The sequence below is a fragment of the Rhincodon typus genome, chromosome 11, assembly GCF_021869965.1.
Source record: "Rhincodon typus isolate 14 chromosome 11, sRhiTyp1.1, whole genome shotgun sequence".
NCBI lineage: Eukaryota > Metazoa > Chordata > Chondrichthyes > Orectolobiformes > Rhincodontidae > Rhincodon > Rhincodon typus.
The window spans coordinates 8,033,747-8,053,320 of NC_063342.1; the positions used below are offsets into that span (position 1 = coordinate 8,033,747).

At 41.9% G+C, this 19,574-nt stretch overlaps 1 protein-coding gene across 1 annotated transcript in view; it reads left to right on the top strand.

Moving 5' to 3' along the window:
• Positions 1-1,190: 1,190 nt before the first annotated feature.
• Positions 1,191-19,574, top strand: part of c11h21orf91 (chromosome 11 C21orf91 homolog) — a 47,308-nt gene continuing 28,924 nt past the window's right edge. Inside the window, exons 1-2 of the mRNA XM_020511041.2 lie at positions 1,191-1,423; positions 18,221-18,351. Coding sequence (XP_020366630.1) covers positions 18,228-18,351 — 124 coding nt within the window. The 5' untranslated portion in view covers positions 1,191-1,423; positions 18,221-18,227. The remainder of the gene's footprint in view (positions 1,424-18,220; positions 18,352-19,574) is intronic.

Sequence of the window (19,574 nt, forward strand, 5' to 3'; positions counted from 1 at the left end):
GCCTGCTGTATTCATCCAGCTCTACACCTTGCTATCGCTGGTCTATAGTTCCCTCGCTTTTCCGTATCACCTTTCTTAAATAGTAGCAGCACAGTAGCCAACCACCTGTCGATTATATAAATATCTCAGCAAGGGGCCCAGCAATCTCTTCCCTCGCTTCCCACAGGGTTCTAGGATACACCTGATCAGGTCCCAGGGATTTACCCACCTTTATGCGTTTTGCTTAAAGTATAAAATATTCCATATCTTGATGGGTCAGATGTGAAGAGGATGTTCGCTAATAATGGGAGAATCTACAACAAGAGGTCACTGTTAAAAGTTAGGGGATCGTCCGTTTAAGAAAGTTGAGAGATTTTGTCCTGTCACAGAGGGTCATGAGTCTTTGGAACTCACTTGCTGAAAAGTGGTGGAAGCAAAACATTTGAATATGTTCAAGGGAAAGATAAATCCTGGATAAGCAAGGGGGAGGGGACAGTGGTGAAATGTTATTAGGAGATAGGCAGGAATGTACAATGTTATAATGCGATATTATTGAAGGGTGAAGCAGAGGCGCTGAGTGTTCTACTACTGCAGTTAGTTGATATGTACATTCTAGGAAATTCCGGAGCAGTTAGCGTAAAAACATGTTTTGACCCGATTTCAGGTCGGGAAATCCCCAGGTTCTGTTTCGATCCGATGCAGTACAGTTCTTCAATTACTGGAACATGCTCCGAGCAGCAGGAATTTCCCAACAGCTGGGGAGAAGCTGCGCTGGCAGCGAGTCAGCAGCAGGGGGCAGTAAGGAGCGGGGCAGTGCTAGGAATACACCACACAAAGACGGGGAGGAGAGTGAAAATTGGGATGATTTTATTAAATAACGCCATATAATTTGCATGCTAACCTTGACATTTTGACAGACTATATATACGTAAAGTAGTGCAAAGATAAATCACTTCTTTACATTTTCAATCATTTTAAATTTTCAGTTTTATAATTTATTATCCACTCTCTGAAACTGAAGCATTATGGTATAGTCCAGAATGAAACATGACGCGTTGGATGTAACCAAATTAAATTGCGGAGGAGGGGGGATTATGCGGTTAGAAGTAATTTTTTACCTGTTAGCTCAACGGCTTTTTGGAAAATAAGCTTGTAATCATTAATAATTTCTCTGTAATGTATCCTATGTTGTGATGTGTTGGGGTGAGATCTTGTTGTTTTGTGGATGATGCGAAGGATGTATTTGACATCCCTTTGCTGTATGCGCTGTTGTTTACACCTTCGGGTTGTCGGGGGGTTCTCTAGTGGAACGCGGAGTATCGCAGTGAGGAGTTGATACATTGTATCAGAGGGAGATAATAGTGTAACGGAGAGGAGGACACGTTGTATCAGAGGGAGATACTGTGTAACCCTGGGCTATCGCAGAGCCGCTACCACCAGCAAAGTGAGTAGGGGAAAGCCTTCCTGAGGCAGTAAAGTGGGGAGAGGAGGGGAGGTAGGGAGAGAGAACGATGACCACAGGGTGATGGAGATTTCGGTCGGTCTGATTAAAACATTTTAACAAGGGAACTTCATTGACGGGCCTTGACTGACTCGTTTCGGTACTCGGTCGAGCCCCGCTTCAAGATTGATTGGCCTCTTGTTGCGGAGGGTAATATCTACCTGTGGGACTGTGTACATAATAATGGAGTAAATATGATGGCCTCTCGGGGACGTTGTCTCCTCGACTTAAGAGCTCGCTCACTTTCTCTCCCCCCTTCCCCCCCCCCCAAGTTTGGACTGAACCCCCAGTTATGTGGCAAACCACATTAAGTATGTTTACACGCGCAAATGCGTCTCTGTATAGATGTAAGTGTGTGTCTGTGTTGTAGAACTATTTAACCAGGAGGAGAGTTCTTTCTATCGATAACTTGGGCTGACATTTATCATTGCAAATTACTAGATAATATGATTTTATTACTATGGGATCTTGCCACAGCAGATTGAATTCTGTGTCCCATGCATTACCACAGTGGCTTTGTTTCAAAGGTGGCTGCGAATGATTATCGATGTGGAATCCTAGAATGCTGACAATGTGGAAGCAGGCCGTCAAGTCCACACTGCCCCTCCAAAGTGCATCCCACCCATACCCACCCATCATTCTATCCCTGCATTTCCGATGGCTAATCCGGATAGCATACATACCCCTGGACGCTATGGGCAATTTAGCATGGCCAATCCCCCTAACCTGAATATCTTTGGATTGTGGGAGGAAACCCACACAGATACAGGGAGAATATAAAACTCCACGCACAGTCACCCAAGGGTGGAATTGAACTTGGGCCCCTGGAGGTGTGAGGCAGCAGTGCTAACCACTGAGCTGCCCCTGAATTTGTGAAAGGCATGCTTTAATTTCAAGCCTATGTTTTATTTCTTGTTGATTTTTTTTTTTGATAGTGTTGCTAATGTGCTCCAATTCTGAATCTGTTGCATGCTTTTTAGTTGCGTCCTCCTTCCCCCACCCTTCCTGTCTTCTTTCCCCACCTATCTTGCTCACCAAAACAAAGCTAATCTATGACAATTCAGTGACTGAGCTGACCCACACAGCCCTGCTCTTCCAAGAAACCATGCTGTAGCTGCTGGCTATCTGGAAAAAGCCTAACAGTTGGAAACACTGAAAGTTTACTTCAAAAGGAGGAAGTCCCAAGGTTTTGGGGAAAGAGGAGAAGAGTGGGACGAGTTAATCAACTTAGTCAAAGGGCAGACGTGGGCATGAGGATTGCGTGGCCTCCTTTGTTGTCATGTGTTTTATGTTTGTATAAATTAAGCCGCAGCTGTAGGTTTCTCTCTTTAGTTTACTTTCCTTCCTCGTGAGCTTGGCTTTAGAAAGAGCCCAACTGTCATATTCCACTGAGTTTATTTCTTCCCGGTGCAGAATGTAATTCACTCACTCATCCCATTCTCATTGGTTACAGAAAGCTATCCATTAAAATTGGTCAACCTGAAGGAATTTCGCTAAAATAAAATTTTGTTTGTGATCTTTTTTGAAAGCTAAACAGTGTGTCAACAGTTTCTGGTGTACTTTGGTTGTGCAGATGATTTATGATTTGTTGATGTCTGGTTTGAGTTAAAGAACTCCCATTTATACAGGGTGTCATATCAAAACATGTGAAACCTGCTGATGGAAACTGAAGGGTACTTCTCTGCCCCTGATGTGTAACAGAACATCTAACTTGGTTCTTGGACGACAGTGAGTGTTGTGTTTAGTCAGAGATGCCCAGCATGCCACCACACATGGTGAATTGGAAATCCAAGTGTGACAAGATTATATTTCTAGGTAGCAAACCAATAATGTTGTTAGGCATTTGACTACGATGTTCACATCATCACACACGAGAGTTTCAATCTTTTTTGTGTTTCTTGGCATAATGGTGAGATAAATGGTGGATTGCTTGTGATTTTTCCTTTGATTGTGTTTCTATTTTAGTTTCTTGGTGTTGTTGAATGGTGGTTGGATGTTTGAATTAAGTGTGTATGTGAAGCATGTTTCCCTGCATTATGTGAGTGTATATAGAATAACTTTTGACTTTGGGTTAGGCAAATATCTGCCTGTTGGTTGTAATTGCTGTTGGATCTCAAGCTTTTACTACTATTGCAGCTGGCAATGTGCGGGTGGAGTTGTGTGTACTTAATTACAAGAAAGGTCATCAGCACCACAGGATTTGCAGCATGAATTGCTGGGGATGATGAGAAGGGAAATGGTAATTATGGGGGAATACTGGTGCTGTTCTTACTGGAGCAAAGAAGATTGCTGGTGATTATCTTGGTACAGTGAGCAGGGAAGGATTATTTCCTCTGGCCAGTGAGATAATCTGTTTAAAATCCTTGTCCAAAAGGTTGTCAGAAAATTCTTCAGACAGGATTCAGTGTGGAGAGATTTGCCACAGTGATTAACACAATGGCATTGCTGCTTCTGAGGGAAAGAGCTTAAATATGTAAAGTGGAGGAACGTGTAAGGCCTTGGGATGGAATAAATTAATAGGATTTGTTTCGAATGTACTGTAATGGGTTGACTGCCTTTCTACTTGAATTTTAAGGGTTCGCTCCATTTCCTACCATTCCTTCTCTCCCTATACATTTTTATGAAAGGAAGATCACATCATCCATATGTACCACTGGCTGGTGCAAAATTGGGCTGCTCTGTGTTTGCTCAAAAACCATAAAGTATTGTCAGTTTTTTATAAGTCATTCATGGGGTGTGGGTGTCTCTGGCTGGGCCAGCATTTCTTGCTCATCCCTCACTGCCCAGAGGACAATTAAGAGTCAACCACATTGCTGGGAGTCTGGAGTCTGGAGTCTCATATATGGCAGACAAGGTAAGGACGACAGTTTCCCTCCCTAAAGGGACATTAGTGAACCAGATGGGTTTCCCCAAACAATCAGCAACAGTTTCAGCATCAACGTTAGACTCTTAATTCCAGATTTTTTACTGAATTCAAATTCCACCATCTGCTTTGGGGAGATTTGAACCCGTATCCTGAGAACATCATTTGGATTAACATTCGAGCCATAATACCACGAGGCTATCGCCTCCTCTGAAGAAGATTCGTACTAGGCTCGAAGACTTAACTGTTTCTCTTTCCCACTAGTGCAGTCAAACCTGCCAGGTTTCTCCACTTTCTGTTGTCATTTCAGATACCCAGCATTCAGTCATTTGCTTCTGTTGTGATAGATTAGAAATTCTCAGCACTTTAGGCAAGATGTGTGGAGAGAGACATCAGGGCAGTGGCCTTTCTGCATAACTGAAAGGTATCGGATTAACAGTTTTGAATGAGTACAAAGCTGGCAGGGTGATGGGGGTTGTTGGGGGGGAAAATAGTTGTGTGATGGCAGAGATGATGCAGCCAAGGAATAGAACCGTAGCTCTATGATTGGCTTAGAAGGTAACTTCAAAAGGGAAAACTGGGTGATAATGGGACAGGGCAAGGAACGAAAATTGGCATCAAGAAGGTGGCAAATAATTACCCAGAGCAACAGAGTGACAATAAACATTGGAACAGTTACCATAAAGCAAAGGATCCTTGGGCCCAACAACGTAGTAGAAGAAATGCAGGTTGACCACAATGTACAGCAAGATCACTTATATGTACCTTCATCCTCTAACAATATTTTCAAAGTAGTAGGTTCTAGATCTTTAATTTCTTGCATTTTTTATATATACGTGTATGAATCTACATCTCCACATGCAACCCCCAACATAAATCTCCAGTTTTTATTTTTGCCAATTGTCTTTAAATCTGTTTTCGCTAGCTATGAACCACTTGTCAATGGCTACGGTTTCTCTTCATTCCTATTAAAATGCATCTTTATTTTGAGCAAGTCATTGAAATTGTGCTCTTAACTTTCTCTCCCTATTCTGAAACTCCATAACTTGGATGTCCCAAGATTTTTTTGGGGGTGGATGGGGGGGGTGCTCTTGTTCTCTGCCCTTCTGTGGCAAATACTAAAAGCTGCAATGTGTATTTGATGAACAAAACTGGCAAGGGCGTCTGTGGCACACTGAGCCTTAAAGCACCATTTAATTCATGCAGCTATTCAGTCCACTAATAAACCCAAAGCAACTTTATAATAGAGTTGGCAGCAGCCAGAAACTTGGTGTTTGCAGCTCAAGCATATAAAGCACTCGGTGTGTAGCTTTTTGAAGTTAATGAACAAGGTTAGGTTTTAACACAAGCAGCGAGTGCCTGGACAGTCTTTACTGTGAAATGGAATAGTAATCAGGTTCACATTGTTGGGGACAGCTAAGGTGCTGTGTGCACTTCTTTAAGTAACAGAAATAAAGGAAATATTACAGATGGAGGAGGTGATTCAGTGTGGGTGGGGGAGATGGAATTCATCAAACTGCTACTAATTTTGACATCAGTATGGTACATGGGTCGTGTGTGTGTCTGTCTGTGTGTGTGGGGGATGGGGGTGAGGTCACGCAGCACTCGAGACAGTGACTGGTGTGAAACTGTATAAACCTGAAAGGGGCCCCAAGGTCAGTTTTCAATCTTGGCTACTTACTGACAGAGATGAGGTACTTTGTCTTGGCAATCTTGACTTATAGCAAGGGATTTCATTTACAAGTCAGGACTGGCAAATCTAAAAGTTTATATCTGGCGAGAAATGTTTGGAATGCAGTTTTCACGTCTAGGTTTTTCACAGGCAGCATGAGGCGAGGTGTTACAAGATCGATTGTAGAACTAACAGCTAGGAGTTGCAGGGTACAGTCAGTTGCCCTGAGACTGTTTGTTCTTTCAAGAGGAAAAAGCTGCGTGCTTATTTGAACAAAGCTTCTAGATGCTAATGGGCCAGTTGTGTGTTTCCAGCACTTTGTTTCAAAATGTTTGAAGTTTGTTTTTGAAGAAAGGGTTTATTGTTGGACCAAGTGGATGACCTCGGGCGTGGAGAGTTTCTGATGACTGTTATATCTCTGTGCACAGAGGCTGTACCAGGCCATCTAGTTCAGCTACTACCAACCAATGTAACACCAATTAGCGTTGGTATCATTTCCTTTTAATGCAGCAAATGACCCAGGATAGGTCACAGGAGCGAAAAGCAGCTTTGAGGCCCTGAGGTTGTGAATGGTGCTTTTATATAATATCTTCTTCCGCTGGCAGGCTTGGGGATGGGATGCAGGGAGGGAGAACAGTCGGGAGGTTTTGGAATTTGGAACAGGTTCCAAAAAACACAGGGTTCAGCTTGTTTTCTCATTCAGGGGATGTGAGCATTGCTGGTTAGACCAGCACTTATTGCTCATCAGTTAAGAGTCAACTAGTTTGGAGGCATATACATGTAGGCCAGACCAGGTAAAGATGGTAGTTTCCTTACATAAAGGGCATTAGTGAACAAGATGAGTTTTTCCAACAATCGACAATGGGTTCATATGGTCACTATTAGACTATTAATTCCAGACTTTTTTTTTAATTAAATTCACATTCCACCATCTATCATGGCAGGATTCAAACCCAGGTCTCCAGAACATTACCTGCAACTCTGGATTAACTGTCCAGTGATAATACTGCTAGGCCGCCATCTCCCTTGTGTTGGAGCAAATATTTTAAACCATGTGCGACTTATCTGTTTCTCCCCTGTGGGTTCATTTGTTTGTTTTACTGCATGCTTCTTGTCCACTTTGTGGCTATGTCACAGATCTTGGCGAGCCGTGTCATGGGCACACTGAGGGACTTTGGGTAGGCTGGGAGGTGTTGTGCTGAGTTCCACAGGCCATTACACAGACAGGCTGTGTGAACAACCAAATCAAGGGCATCAAAACAACTTGTAGCGGAGCAGTGTAGCTATTAGGATGTCCTGTGATTGTCTGAAAGCCGGGTGGCTGTTTCTGGTGTAACCAGTCTAGTTTGCTGGAATTGTATGCCGCAACTGTCAGACTCTTGTTCTGTACTGAGGTAGGTGGCATCAGAAGTTTTTTGTTCCCAGCTGTGTGCAGCACCCTATCCTGCCTGTGTTGCAGAATTCGGTTAGTAATTCAAGATCTTATTTCTCGATCACCATTTTATAAACATAGTTCCTTAAAACTGGAACTAGGCCATTCAGAAATAATCCCTTCATTTGGATGTTAGAGGAAATCAGGGACTATTGTTCTCAATAGCTATTTATCTCCTGGGTCAGCTGACAATTTCCAAACTAGACTGCCACCTTTTTGTTGTGCAAGTCCATTGAGCATTGGATAACCTTCGATCCAACTTGTCCATGTTGGTCAAATATCCTATATAAAGCCAGTCCCATTGCTAGCATTTGGCCCATATCCCTTGAAACCCTTCCTATTTCTCTCCATCCAGATGCCTCTTAAATGTTGTAATTGTACCATTGCTTCCTCTGGCACCTCATTCCATACATGCACCACCCTCTGTGTGAACAAGTTGCCCCTTAGGTCACTTTTATATCTTTCCCCTCTCACCTTAAATCTATCCCTTCTAGTTTTGGACTCACCCACCATGGGGAAAAGAACTTTTCTATTTACCCTATCTATGCCCCTCATCATTTTATACATCTCTGTAAGGTCACCCCTCAGCCTCTGATGCTCCAGGGAAAATAGCCCCAGCCTATTCAGTGTCTCCCTTAGCCCAAACCCTCCAACCCCGGCAACATGCTTGTAAATCTTTTCTAAGCCCTTACAGGTTTCACAACATCCTTCCTGTAGGAGGGAGACAAGAATTGCATGCAGTATTACAAAAGTGGCTTAACCAATGACCTGTACAGCCACAACGTGACCTCCAAACTCCTGTACTCAATGCACTGACCAATAAAGGCAAACATATCAAATGCCTTCGTCACTATCCTATCTACCTGGGACTCCTTTTTCAAGGAACTATGAACCTGCACGCCAAGGTTTCTTTGTTCAGCAACATCCCCAGGACCTTAACATTAATTGTATAAGTCCTGTCCTGATTTGCCTTTCCAAAATGCAGCGTCTCACATTTATCGAAATTGAACCCCATCTGCCACTCCTTGGCGCATATGCCCATCTGATCAAGATTACTCTGAGGTAACGTTCTTTGCTGTCCACTGCTCCTCCTATTTTAGTGTCATCTGCAGACTTACTTAACTGTACCTCCTATGTTCACATCCAAATCATTTATATAAATGACAAAAAGCAGTGGACCCAGCACCGATGCTTGTGGCACATTGCTGGTCAGAGGCCTCCAGCCTCAGTAGCAACCCTCCACCACCACCCTCTGTCTCCTACCTTTGAGCCAGTTTTGTATCCAAATAGCTAGTTTTCTCTGTATTCTGTGTGATCTAACCTTGCTAATCAATCCATCATGAGCCACTTGTATTTTTACAAAAAAAAGTGAAATGTGTTTAAGTCACCATACTCCAGCACCTGTACTAATAACAAATCATTCATGTAAATTGAGACAAATTGGGTAGAAGGAATTGAAATGCAGGTCAACCACGATCTAATTGAATGGCAGAGTACAGGCAATCTGTAGGTTACAAATAGGTCTGGTTTGGAGTCAGCTTGCAAGCTGATGTTCACAAGTCAGAACACAATGCAGGACAGTGTAAAGGAGCTGTTTGTAAGGACAGGAAATGTTCATACGTCAGGTCTTTAAAATTACACCCTTGTATGAGATCGCTTTCGTCAGTTAGAGGTTCTTAAATCGGGACACTTTTTGCTCATACAAATGTAATTCCATTTTTTAAAAATATTCATTAACAGGATGTGGGTGTTGCTGGCTAGGCGAGCATTTATTGTGGGTGGGCAAGTCACTGCCTTGCTGACTTACCAGCTAGCAACATGTCAACTCTAAAATTCTCATCCTTGGTGTCTCTCTTTGCTATCTCTGTTTCCTCCCCATCCTTACAACCTTCGGAAATCCCTGAGCACTTTCAGTTCAGCTGTCTTGCCCACTCCTGATATTTATTGCTCTACCACTGGTCCCTTCAGCTGATTCCCTGCATAAACTCCCTTTTTATTTAGACTCCTCCAACAAACTTTTCAATCAAGATTTCGCAACTGACCGTCATGTTTTTGTGGTTTGGTGTCAGATTTTGTGCTATGTTCCTTTGCAGTGACTTGAATTGTACTAATGCCTTGCTGGTGCTATTAAGCTGCAGGCTGTTGTTGATCTGCATAACAAGTGAGAACAGGTGACGTTTTTGAATGGGGAGAATACAGCAGGCCAATGATGTATTTTTCTTTATTCTGTTTCTGTTTTATAGCTGTCTTTAAGTCTGAACTTGAGGTTTGACCAATCAGTATTTCAGATCTGTAGCTATTTTCATACAACTTTCAAGCAATAGGCATGACATATTGTGCAGAGGCAGATATTATCAAAGGCGCAGACCAAGGCTAAGCCAAAGGCTGTTTGAAAACACTTTACACTGACCATAGAGTTGGGAACCGGGGGATAAAGCTTTTCTTTTGCTGGCAAGGAATCGTATGAAGAGATTAGGATTTTTTTTTGGCAATGAGTTATGATTGTAGTAATTGCCTGAAAATGATGAAAGCAGATCTAAGAATAGTTTGCAAAAAGAAATTGGATATGTATTATATGCATTTCAAAAGGGGAAAAAGTGCTGAGTGAGGGGAAAGGGTATAGTGCAATGAGAATAATTCAATACCTCTTCCCCAAAAAAAACCCCACAGACACATGACAGGCCATGTGTTTTCCGTCTAGACTGTAGGCTTCTGTGACGTGGCTCAATCTCCCACTGCGCTGGAATGTCCTTTTAATATTCAATCTCGGTGAGCTACACCTGGTATTTCCCAAGGCCGGGGCCCTATAGGCTTTGGGCACCTTGAAACACTGCGTACAGTGGAGGACAGGCAATGGCCTAACGGTGTTATGGCTGGACTGTTAATCCAGAGACTCAATTAATGTTCAGGGACCTGGGTTCAAATCTCACCATGGCAGATGGAGGAATTTGAATTCAATAAAAAACAATCCTGGAATTGAGAGTCTGATGATGACCATGAATCTGTTGCTGATTGTCAGTAAAACCCATCTGGTTCAGTAATGTCCCTTTAGGGAGGGAAACTGGTCTGGCCTACATGGGACTCCAGACCCACAGCAATGTGGTTGACTCTTAACTGCAGTCTGAGCAATTAAGGATGGGCAATAAATGCTGGCCTAGTCTAGCCACAGCTGTACATCCGTGCCCATAAACAAACAATTAAAAAAAAGTACAGGTATTTTATTTGCGGAAGACCATGCGATGCTCTTATGGAGGCTTGATGTATAAACTGATGGCTCTGAAAAAGTTCATTGTTGAAATTACTTTAGCTCCATCCAAGTAACCTGGTCTTTGGAACATCGGGCAGTCTAGCATGAGGTGACATTTGAGACGGATGTGTCACCTCAGGCACAATTATAACTATCTGGATCCAAGCTAATTTGTAATTCTTAATTCTATCATGCAATGGACTGCGCCCTTTCATTTAAGACGGATGCCTGTTCATGTTGAAACTCATTAGTGGTTTATCCTGTGTCACTGACAATTGGGCAGGCTCTTAGATTCAGCTTCCACTGACCTTTTGATTTTGTTCTTCCCACCAGGGGCTGTCTAATCAGTTTAATTGTTATTTGAAACATTAAAAGAGGTTTAATGGCAGTGAACTACCCAATTTCAGGTACCCAGAGCCCAATATAACAGGGGTTGTATTGTGCAGAGCCACATGTGGTTCTTTAACATCTCATTCATGCTCTTCAATTTTTCATATAGGATCACATTAACGTAAGAGAAACTTTTTTGGAAAAAAAACACAAAAAAGTGAAGAAAAGTAAGCACTACGGTTTTTATTATGTTCTTTGTGCCTCCCTGTTTCAAATGATTAAATTAATGAAAGTATTGTTATACTAAGTAAACTTGTTTGTTGGTGTAGACGCAGTGTATGCTCGGCCACTGTAGGCCACTGTAATAAATGTTAGCTTTCCTTCAAGGGACAAGATGTTATGGTTGCAATTTTTTTGTTTGTGATGTAGCTGAGATGACATGTTATTCTGAATTGATATTAGTAGCTATAATTTTACCACCAGATTCAATAGCCATAATGTATTAATTGTCTAAAGTTATAGTTTGATTTGAAGATAGTAATGTCATGGAAGTCGCTCGGGACCATAGGGCTGCTCTCTCTCAAAAGAGAGAAGACTGGTGGTGATTTAGCTTGAGTGTCACTGCTTCAGGCGAGAAGTGTGGTTGTAAAGGAGTGTCATTCCTGGTAACCTCAGCCAGTGTGGAAATTGAACCCATGCTGTTGACATCACTTTTCATTACAAACCAGCCATCCAGTCAACTGAGCTAACCGGCCCCCATTTTAAAGGTTACTTTACTGTCTGAATTATAGATTTTAAAAAAAAAACACAATGCTGTAATTCAAAGTTAGACCTATTTTAAAGTTTCTTTTTTTTTGCTGTGGAGATGCGAATTTAATACATGTACTGAATAATTATGTCTGCAAATTACCCGTGCCGTCTGAGAGACTTAGCAATTTGGAAAGCATACGGTTAAAAAAGCATGTGCTGAATTTTCATCATATAGCTCCCAATAGTTTCTTTATTTCCAACACATTGTTTTCAAAAGGCTATTCAGGTTTAAAATGAAAGTCACTTATCCCGGCACTGTGAACAGCCTGGCACTCTGACTAGTGTCAATCAGTCACATCCTCCACAGGGACTGAAATTGAGCGTTTCAGTTGTGTGGCCTAGTGAGGATGATAGAATCAACTCCACTGTCTTCAATTCCTTGGTCATTATTATCTTGTCAGCTTGCTTCTTCTGGGACATCCTGGATCATTCCTCCACTTTCAGTACATCCCTACAACACCTTCCCATGCTATCACAGATGGTGCAACACCTGCCCGTTTACCTACTCCCGACTCATTATCCAAGGCCTCAGACACACCTTCCAGGTGAAACTGTGATTTACCAGCACTACATTACAGAGGTTAAGTGCAGACGGAGTCACCAGTTTGCAGAATGTCAGAATAAAAATGAGCCCCTATTCCCATGCTAACACTTCTGTCACAGTCCTACTGTAGTGCTCCAGTGTGGCTCAACACATGTTGAATTTCTCTTGTGCGCTCTCTCTCTCTCTCTGCCCCTCTCTCTCTCTCTCTCTCACACACCCAATCTGCTCACTCATTTCCCGGCCCAATGTCTTTCTGTATTCGTTCCCCCAACCCCCAAAAAAAAAGTTAAACTGCTGATAGTTCAGAAAACAAGCCATTTGGCCCATCAAGTCCATACCGCCCCTCTGAAGAGCATCCTATCCAGACCCCCATCCCTGTGACTCAGCATTTCCCATGGCTAACCCAACTAGCCTGCACATCACTGGACACTATGGACAATTTAGCATCCACCTAGTCTGCACATCTTTGGACTGTGGGAGGAAACCGGAGCACCTGAAGGAAACCCACGCAGACACGGAGAGTGTGTGCAGACTCCACACAGACAGTCACCCGAGGCTGGAATTGAACCCGGGTCCCTGGTGCTGTGAGGCAGCAGTGTTAACCACTGAGCCACCATGCATGTGGCACAGTGAAACATAATAAGTGTGCAGAAGTTTTGCTCAGCTCTTCCTTGAACTGGTGTGAAAGATCTTTTAGATTTTCTTCTACTTTGGGCAGTGTGCATTCTTAGTGCTGGAACACCAGGCCGATATAACAACAGACGGTGGGAATGGGGCGAAGAGTTGAAGCTGATGAGTTGAAATATCAAAATCTGTACAGTTTACTCACTTAACTGAGTGTTCCCATTTGTTCCAGGTGCAACACGACTGCCTTCTTTTTTCAATCTTTCCTTTTATACTGATTAAGCCCAACACAAGCATATTCCCTCTGTGTCCATATAACACATCTTTTCAAATGTCCTCTTTGATAGACATTTTAAATAAAAAATTGCTCAGCTCTATTTTTCAAAGAACTGGCATTTCCCTAGACCTCTAGTCGGTCTTTGTGACATCATGAGGATGTGAAAGACACTATGTAAATACAAGTTCCACTTTGTCGTGTCATTACAGCCTGTTTTGAGTGAGGTAGTCAGTAACTTGGTGTTAAACAATAGACTTTTTGTTCTAAGTACACAGTCAGGACTGCTGCAACCACATCTACATTAACTCAGCTGGCACCTTGAAGCTGTGAGGGAATTTACTTTGGTCCTGATGTCAGACTAAGGATCCAGTCATGTCTGCTGTGGAGGGAGAAGCAGAAGATCCTCTGCTGTTCGATAAAAGCTGAGACAACAGTTCCTGCTTAACTGACGTCACTAATGATTGGGTTAATTTGCCTTTCATCTTGTAGGTAGATATGGGAGTTCACACTATGTAAATATTGCTCACTGCTTGTTCCCACATGACAGTGACTGCACTTCAATGCCTGATTTGCTGAAGGTAAAGCATTGTCGGATATCTTGAGATTCAGAACCATATGTCTTGGCACTCTCTTGAAATATAAAAAAAAATTTAATCTTCGTCACAGAATGATGAATGTGAACTCCAAAAAGCTGTTTAAAATTGGGAGGTCCTGTCAATGGAGACTGAGTTTAACCTACAGTCCCCATAAACTAGTGGACTCAATAATGCTAATGTTAAAAATTGGTGTTGTTCAAAGCAGATGCTGCTGGTTTTGGCAGTTTGCCAAACACTCTGACATTTGTTTTAGTTAATCTTTGTATGTTCTTTTCAAACAAATTCCAAACTAATTACCAATTGGAGCAGAGTTTGCTCAAATACGAGATTGAAGTACAATGTGTTTTTATATGGTGATGTTGAAAGTGCCTTGATTGCTCTCAATTTAATCCGCAACTCTCGCCCATTCATGTCAAGCTTCACGTTTTGGAGGGGGGAAAAATGTCCTTCTTACCTGTTGGATGCTTGCCATCCCATTTTCTTTCTCCTCACTGCTACCTTGGATCTATAGCACAGCAACAGAACATTTAGCCCAGCTGGACTATAACGGTGCTTACGCTCCACGGGAATCTCATCCCACTCATTTTGCTATCTTTCCTAGCTGCTGCCGCCACCACCCTCTCCCTGTAGCTACCAGAATATTCTTCTATTCATTTCTCCTTCGCACTTGTTAAACTGTGGGGAGGCGATGGCCTAGTGGTATTATCGCTGGACTGTTAATCCAGAGACCCAGATAATGTTCTGGGGACCCGAGTTCGAATCCCGCCATGGCAGATGGTGGAATTTGAATTCAATAAAATATCTGGAATTAAGGATCTAATGATGACCATGAATCCACTGTTGATGGCTGGGAAAAACCTGTCTGGTTCACTGATGTCCTTTAGGGAAATGTGGTTGACTCTCAACCTCTGGGCAATTAGGCAATAAATGTTGCCTAGCCAGCGACTCCCTCATCCGATTAATAAATAAAGAAAAGAAAAGCTCCTTCCAAAATGCATCCGTTATTTGCCTCAGCTGCATGTGGTAGTGTCTGTCTCTTTTGTTTTATTTTCAAAAATATAGTTCATTCATAAAAGTATAAATATACGCACATGTGCACACAGGCACATTCTGAACAGTAGCAAATGAAGAAAACAAACCAGACATTGGAGTCGGACTCTATCCAATAAACGAACCAGAAGCATATCTTTCTTGTGTAAGATTATATTTACGTCTATTTGAGGCGCCAGGGTGTTCTGATAACGGAATGGATCCCTATTTAACTTCGACAGAAAGACCTCGGACAGCTTGCAGCTGCTCTGAGCATAGTATCTGTCTCTAGTGAAAAACTTTCTCCTGACTTCCTGAATTTGGATTTGTAGGTGACAGGATTTGTATTGGTGGCCCTTAGTGAATCATTCGCTCTATAAGTGGAAGTGATTTCTCTCCTTCTACCTCTTTAACTCTTCCATAATTTTATAGACCTCCATTTGGTACTGAAACAAAGCCAGAAATTGTTGGAGAAACTCAGGATCACTGGCCCCAAATGTTAACCCTGATTTCTCTCTACTGATGCTGCCAGACTTGCTGAGATTTTTCAGAAATTTGTTTTTTTTTATTTCTAGCATCCACAGTTCTTTTGGAGAAACTCCGCAACGTTTCAAGTCCAGTGACCCTTTTTCAGAACTGGAACTGAAATATTATTACTGTTTGTCTCTCCACAGATACTTCCAGACCTGTTGGGTCTCTCCAGCAATTTCTGGTTTTGTTTGACTTCCAGCATCCACAGTTCTTTGTTTCATTCACCCATTTGGTTTCTCTTTGGTCTTCTGTTTTCTAGAAAAGAACCAAAATGTACTTCACTGGCTCATCTTATCTCAAAAATAATGAAATACAAAAGTAAGAAGGTTTTGTTAAAATTATGTGAAACACTAGTCGGACAACAACTGGAATACAATGAACAGTTTTAGGCTCTTTTTTATTTCAGGAAAGATACACAGGCATTGGGAGCAGTCCAGAGAAGATTCACTAGGTTGATTCCAGAAATGAAGGCACTGTCTTATTGGTGACTGAAGTACTTTTTACAAGCGAATGTTTCTATCGCTATGGCAGAATATTGACTACATTGCCTGGATTCACAGATGGATATTTGCAATGTTGGCAAATTAGCTCACAGTGAGGTGGTAGCATGTTGTAGCTAAGCCTCTGACTGTTCCTCAGTATCTTTTTTTTTAAAGAGCAGGGGAACAGTGATACAGAGTTCAAGCCTGCTTTTTTTTTAAAGCACAGATCCTCTTTCTTCCAAATCCCAGGGATGCTAATTGCAAATGCTGGAATTAAGATGAGTTTGCTCCGAAGATACCTGGTATCTAACCTGATCTCTAACACTGTTCTGTCCTCGGAGAGAGAAATTTCCACTGCAGAATCTTGAAGGTGTAATCTAGGGCAATGTCCAATGTGGTGTTGATGGAATCATACACTGTCATAGGTTCCATCTTTCAGATGAAAATTAGTGCTGAGGTCCATGTCTTCCCTCAACACTGTCATTGTAAGCTTGCTGTGTGAAATTGGCTGTCACATTTCCTCCTGTTAACATTTAATGACTGCTCAGTTCTACACTGACAGAACTACTACAAAAGACGTGCAGATCCCAATTTCCAACATTTGTCCCATACCCTTGAATGTTATGGTATTTAAAATGCTCATGCAAATTTTTTTTTAAACGTCATAAGGTTTCAGGTCTCCACTGCCTTCCCAGGCAGTGCATTCCAGATTCCTGCCACCTGCTGAGTGAAAAAGCTTTTTCCCAAATCCCCTCTGAAGCTCCTGCCCCTTACCGTAAAACTATGCCCTCTTGTGATTGATTGACTCCTCAAGCAAGGGGAACAGCTGCTGTCTATTCACCGTACCCCTCATAATCTTATACACCTCAATCAAGTTCCCCCCCTCAGTCTTCACTGCTCTGAAGAAAACAATCCAAGCCTACCTAGTCACTCCTTATAGCTCAATTTCTCCATCCCAGGCAATATCCTGGTGAACCTCCTCTGTACCCACTATAGTGTTATGATGTCCTTCCTGTAGTGAGGTGACCAGAACTGCACACAGTACTCCAGCTGTGGCATAACCACTGCTCTGTACAACTCCAGTATTACCTCCTTGCTCTCATACTCTATCCTGCAACTGATGAAAGCAAGTGTCCCTTATGTTGTCTTAACCATCATATTCACATGCTCTGCTGACTTTGGGGATCTGTGAATAATTACCCCAAGATCCCTCTTCCTTTGCACTACCAAGTGTCCTACTATTCATTAAATACCTCCTCATCTTGTTGCTTTTTTTCAAAGTGCATCACCTCACACTTCTTATTGTTAAATACTGTCCACAACTCCTCTGCCCATCTGACCAATCCAGCTGTATCTTCCTGTAACCTGCAACCATCTTCACTATGAACGGCCCTACCAATCTAAGCGTTGTCTTCAAACTTGCTTAACATTCCCCTAACATTTTTATCTATTTTCATCCTTTATGTATATAACAAACAGTAAGAATCCCACTACTGATTGTTATGGTACACTGCTGGACACTGGTCTCCAGTCACTCAAACAGCTTTCTACCTCTACCCTTTGTGTCCTATTACTAAACCAGATTCTGATCTATCTCTGTCTCACCAAGTTTCTCTGAATTCTGTGCGCTTTAACCTTCTCAGTCTTCCATTTGTGATCTTCTCAAAAGAGCACTTTATAGAGTATTTGTGGAAGAGTCTTTTCTCCCATGGGAGAGTCTAGGGCTGGAGGGCATCATCTCCGAATAAGTGGTGGCACATTTAAAATGGATATGAGGTAGAGCTTCTTCTGAGCATAATGATTCTGTGCAATTATTTTTTTACCACTGAGGCCTGTTGAAGTTAGTTCGTGGAGTATATTTAAGGCTGAGACAGATTTTTAAAATCAGTAATGCAATTGAGGATTGTGGGGAAAGGCAAGAAAGTGAAGTTGAGGATGAATACATCAGTCATGATCTTATTAATGGTGGAGCGAATTTGATGGGTTGAATGGCCACCTTCTGCTACGTTTTATGGTCTTATGGCCCCAAAACGTTGTGGATGTCTTGGTGTTGAAAGAGCTAAATAAATTCAAGTTTGTTATGTCTGCTGGCACTTGTATTACAGCACAGTACTCCGCCAGCCCTGCTCACCAGGGCACTTCCTGGCGACATTTTTTAAATGACTCGTGAAATACAATATCCTTTGAATCTCACTGTGGTCTTGCCAACAGGCCCTGTTTCTAATCCACAATTACAGTTGTCTTTGGATGATCATTCTCTTCTGATTGATCTGTCATGACTTTTTTTTGTTTGCTGTTTTCAGACTCAATATGAACGAGGAGCAGTTTGTTAATATTGACCTAAACGATGACGATATCTGCAGTGTCTGTAAACTTGAGACTGCAAAGGAGCTGCTTTCTTTTTGCCATGTCTGCTTTGAGCTCAGCATCGAAGGTAAGCGTGATTTCGGCGGGGTTAGAGAAGGGAAACTTAGATTTAATAGGACCCATTTGTAAGTATAGATGTTGAGTTAGCAGGTTAGACTGTCTGTTTCTGTTACCCATTCTGCTCTCTACATGATCGTTAAAGTGAGAGCCAGGAATGATATTCAGGTCAATTGCTATCTAACAAAATTCAGAGTTTAAGAACAGGAGGGGCCTATTCAACACTGAGACTCTGTTTTTTTTTTCCCATTTAATTGGATTGCAGCTGAACATAAACAAGTGTCTCATGAGTTCCTGTTGGATTTGTTAGTGAAGTAATGTTTATATTTATTGTTGAGTGTCTGATCTTGCCCAGAATACCCATCTTCAATGTTTAACATGCAAGTCTTTGATTAAAGTGGCCATACTTAATCATGCAAGGTCATTGTGACACAGATATAGATAGCAGCCTCAACAGTGGTTGGCTGAGTCTCTCAGTGCCAGCTCTGAATGGTCCTGTGGCCTTCAATTCCGAGTGATCGGGGATAAGAGAGTAGCCAAATTATTATTAAAAATAAATAAAATGACGGAAGCACATGATATTCATGTTGCTGTCACGCAACATCACTCTTGTGCAATGCATTACTGGACAAACGTGTTGGGAGTTAGCATTGGCAATGATGTAGTTGTAGAGAAGTGAGAGAGGCTGGTGACTTTTTCTGCAGGCATCAGAATTCAAACTCATTACTGCCTACAGTAATCAAGCTGATACAAATGTTTAAACCAAACCTCTGTGTTTTGAGACCAAATTCTGATACTTAACTATAAGCTTTTGGATCAATATAAAATCTTCCCATTAAATGCTGCAAAGTGATACTTGGTTTATAAGTGCCTGTCTCTGCAAGTTTCATGAAGACCATTACCTAGACCCAAGTTGACATTTAAACATCACTTGCCAGGGTCTTTTCCCACAGACAACGTGAGTGAAGATATCTCATGAACTGTTCAGAATAAAAGATTTAGGTATTAGTCCATCAGATATAAAATGAAAACAAAAGTGCTGGAACTGTGAAGACAAAACATGGAAAAAAGAGCTGCAGAAAGAAACCAAGACATTAGAAAGCATAATGGACAAATGCCAATGAAATGCAATGAGAATCAAGGATGCATGAGAAAGCAGAATTTGTTTTTATTTAATTCACTCTGGGTATGTGGGCATTGCTGGCTGATCAGCATTTATTGCCAGTCTCTAGC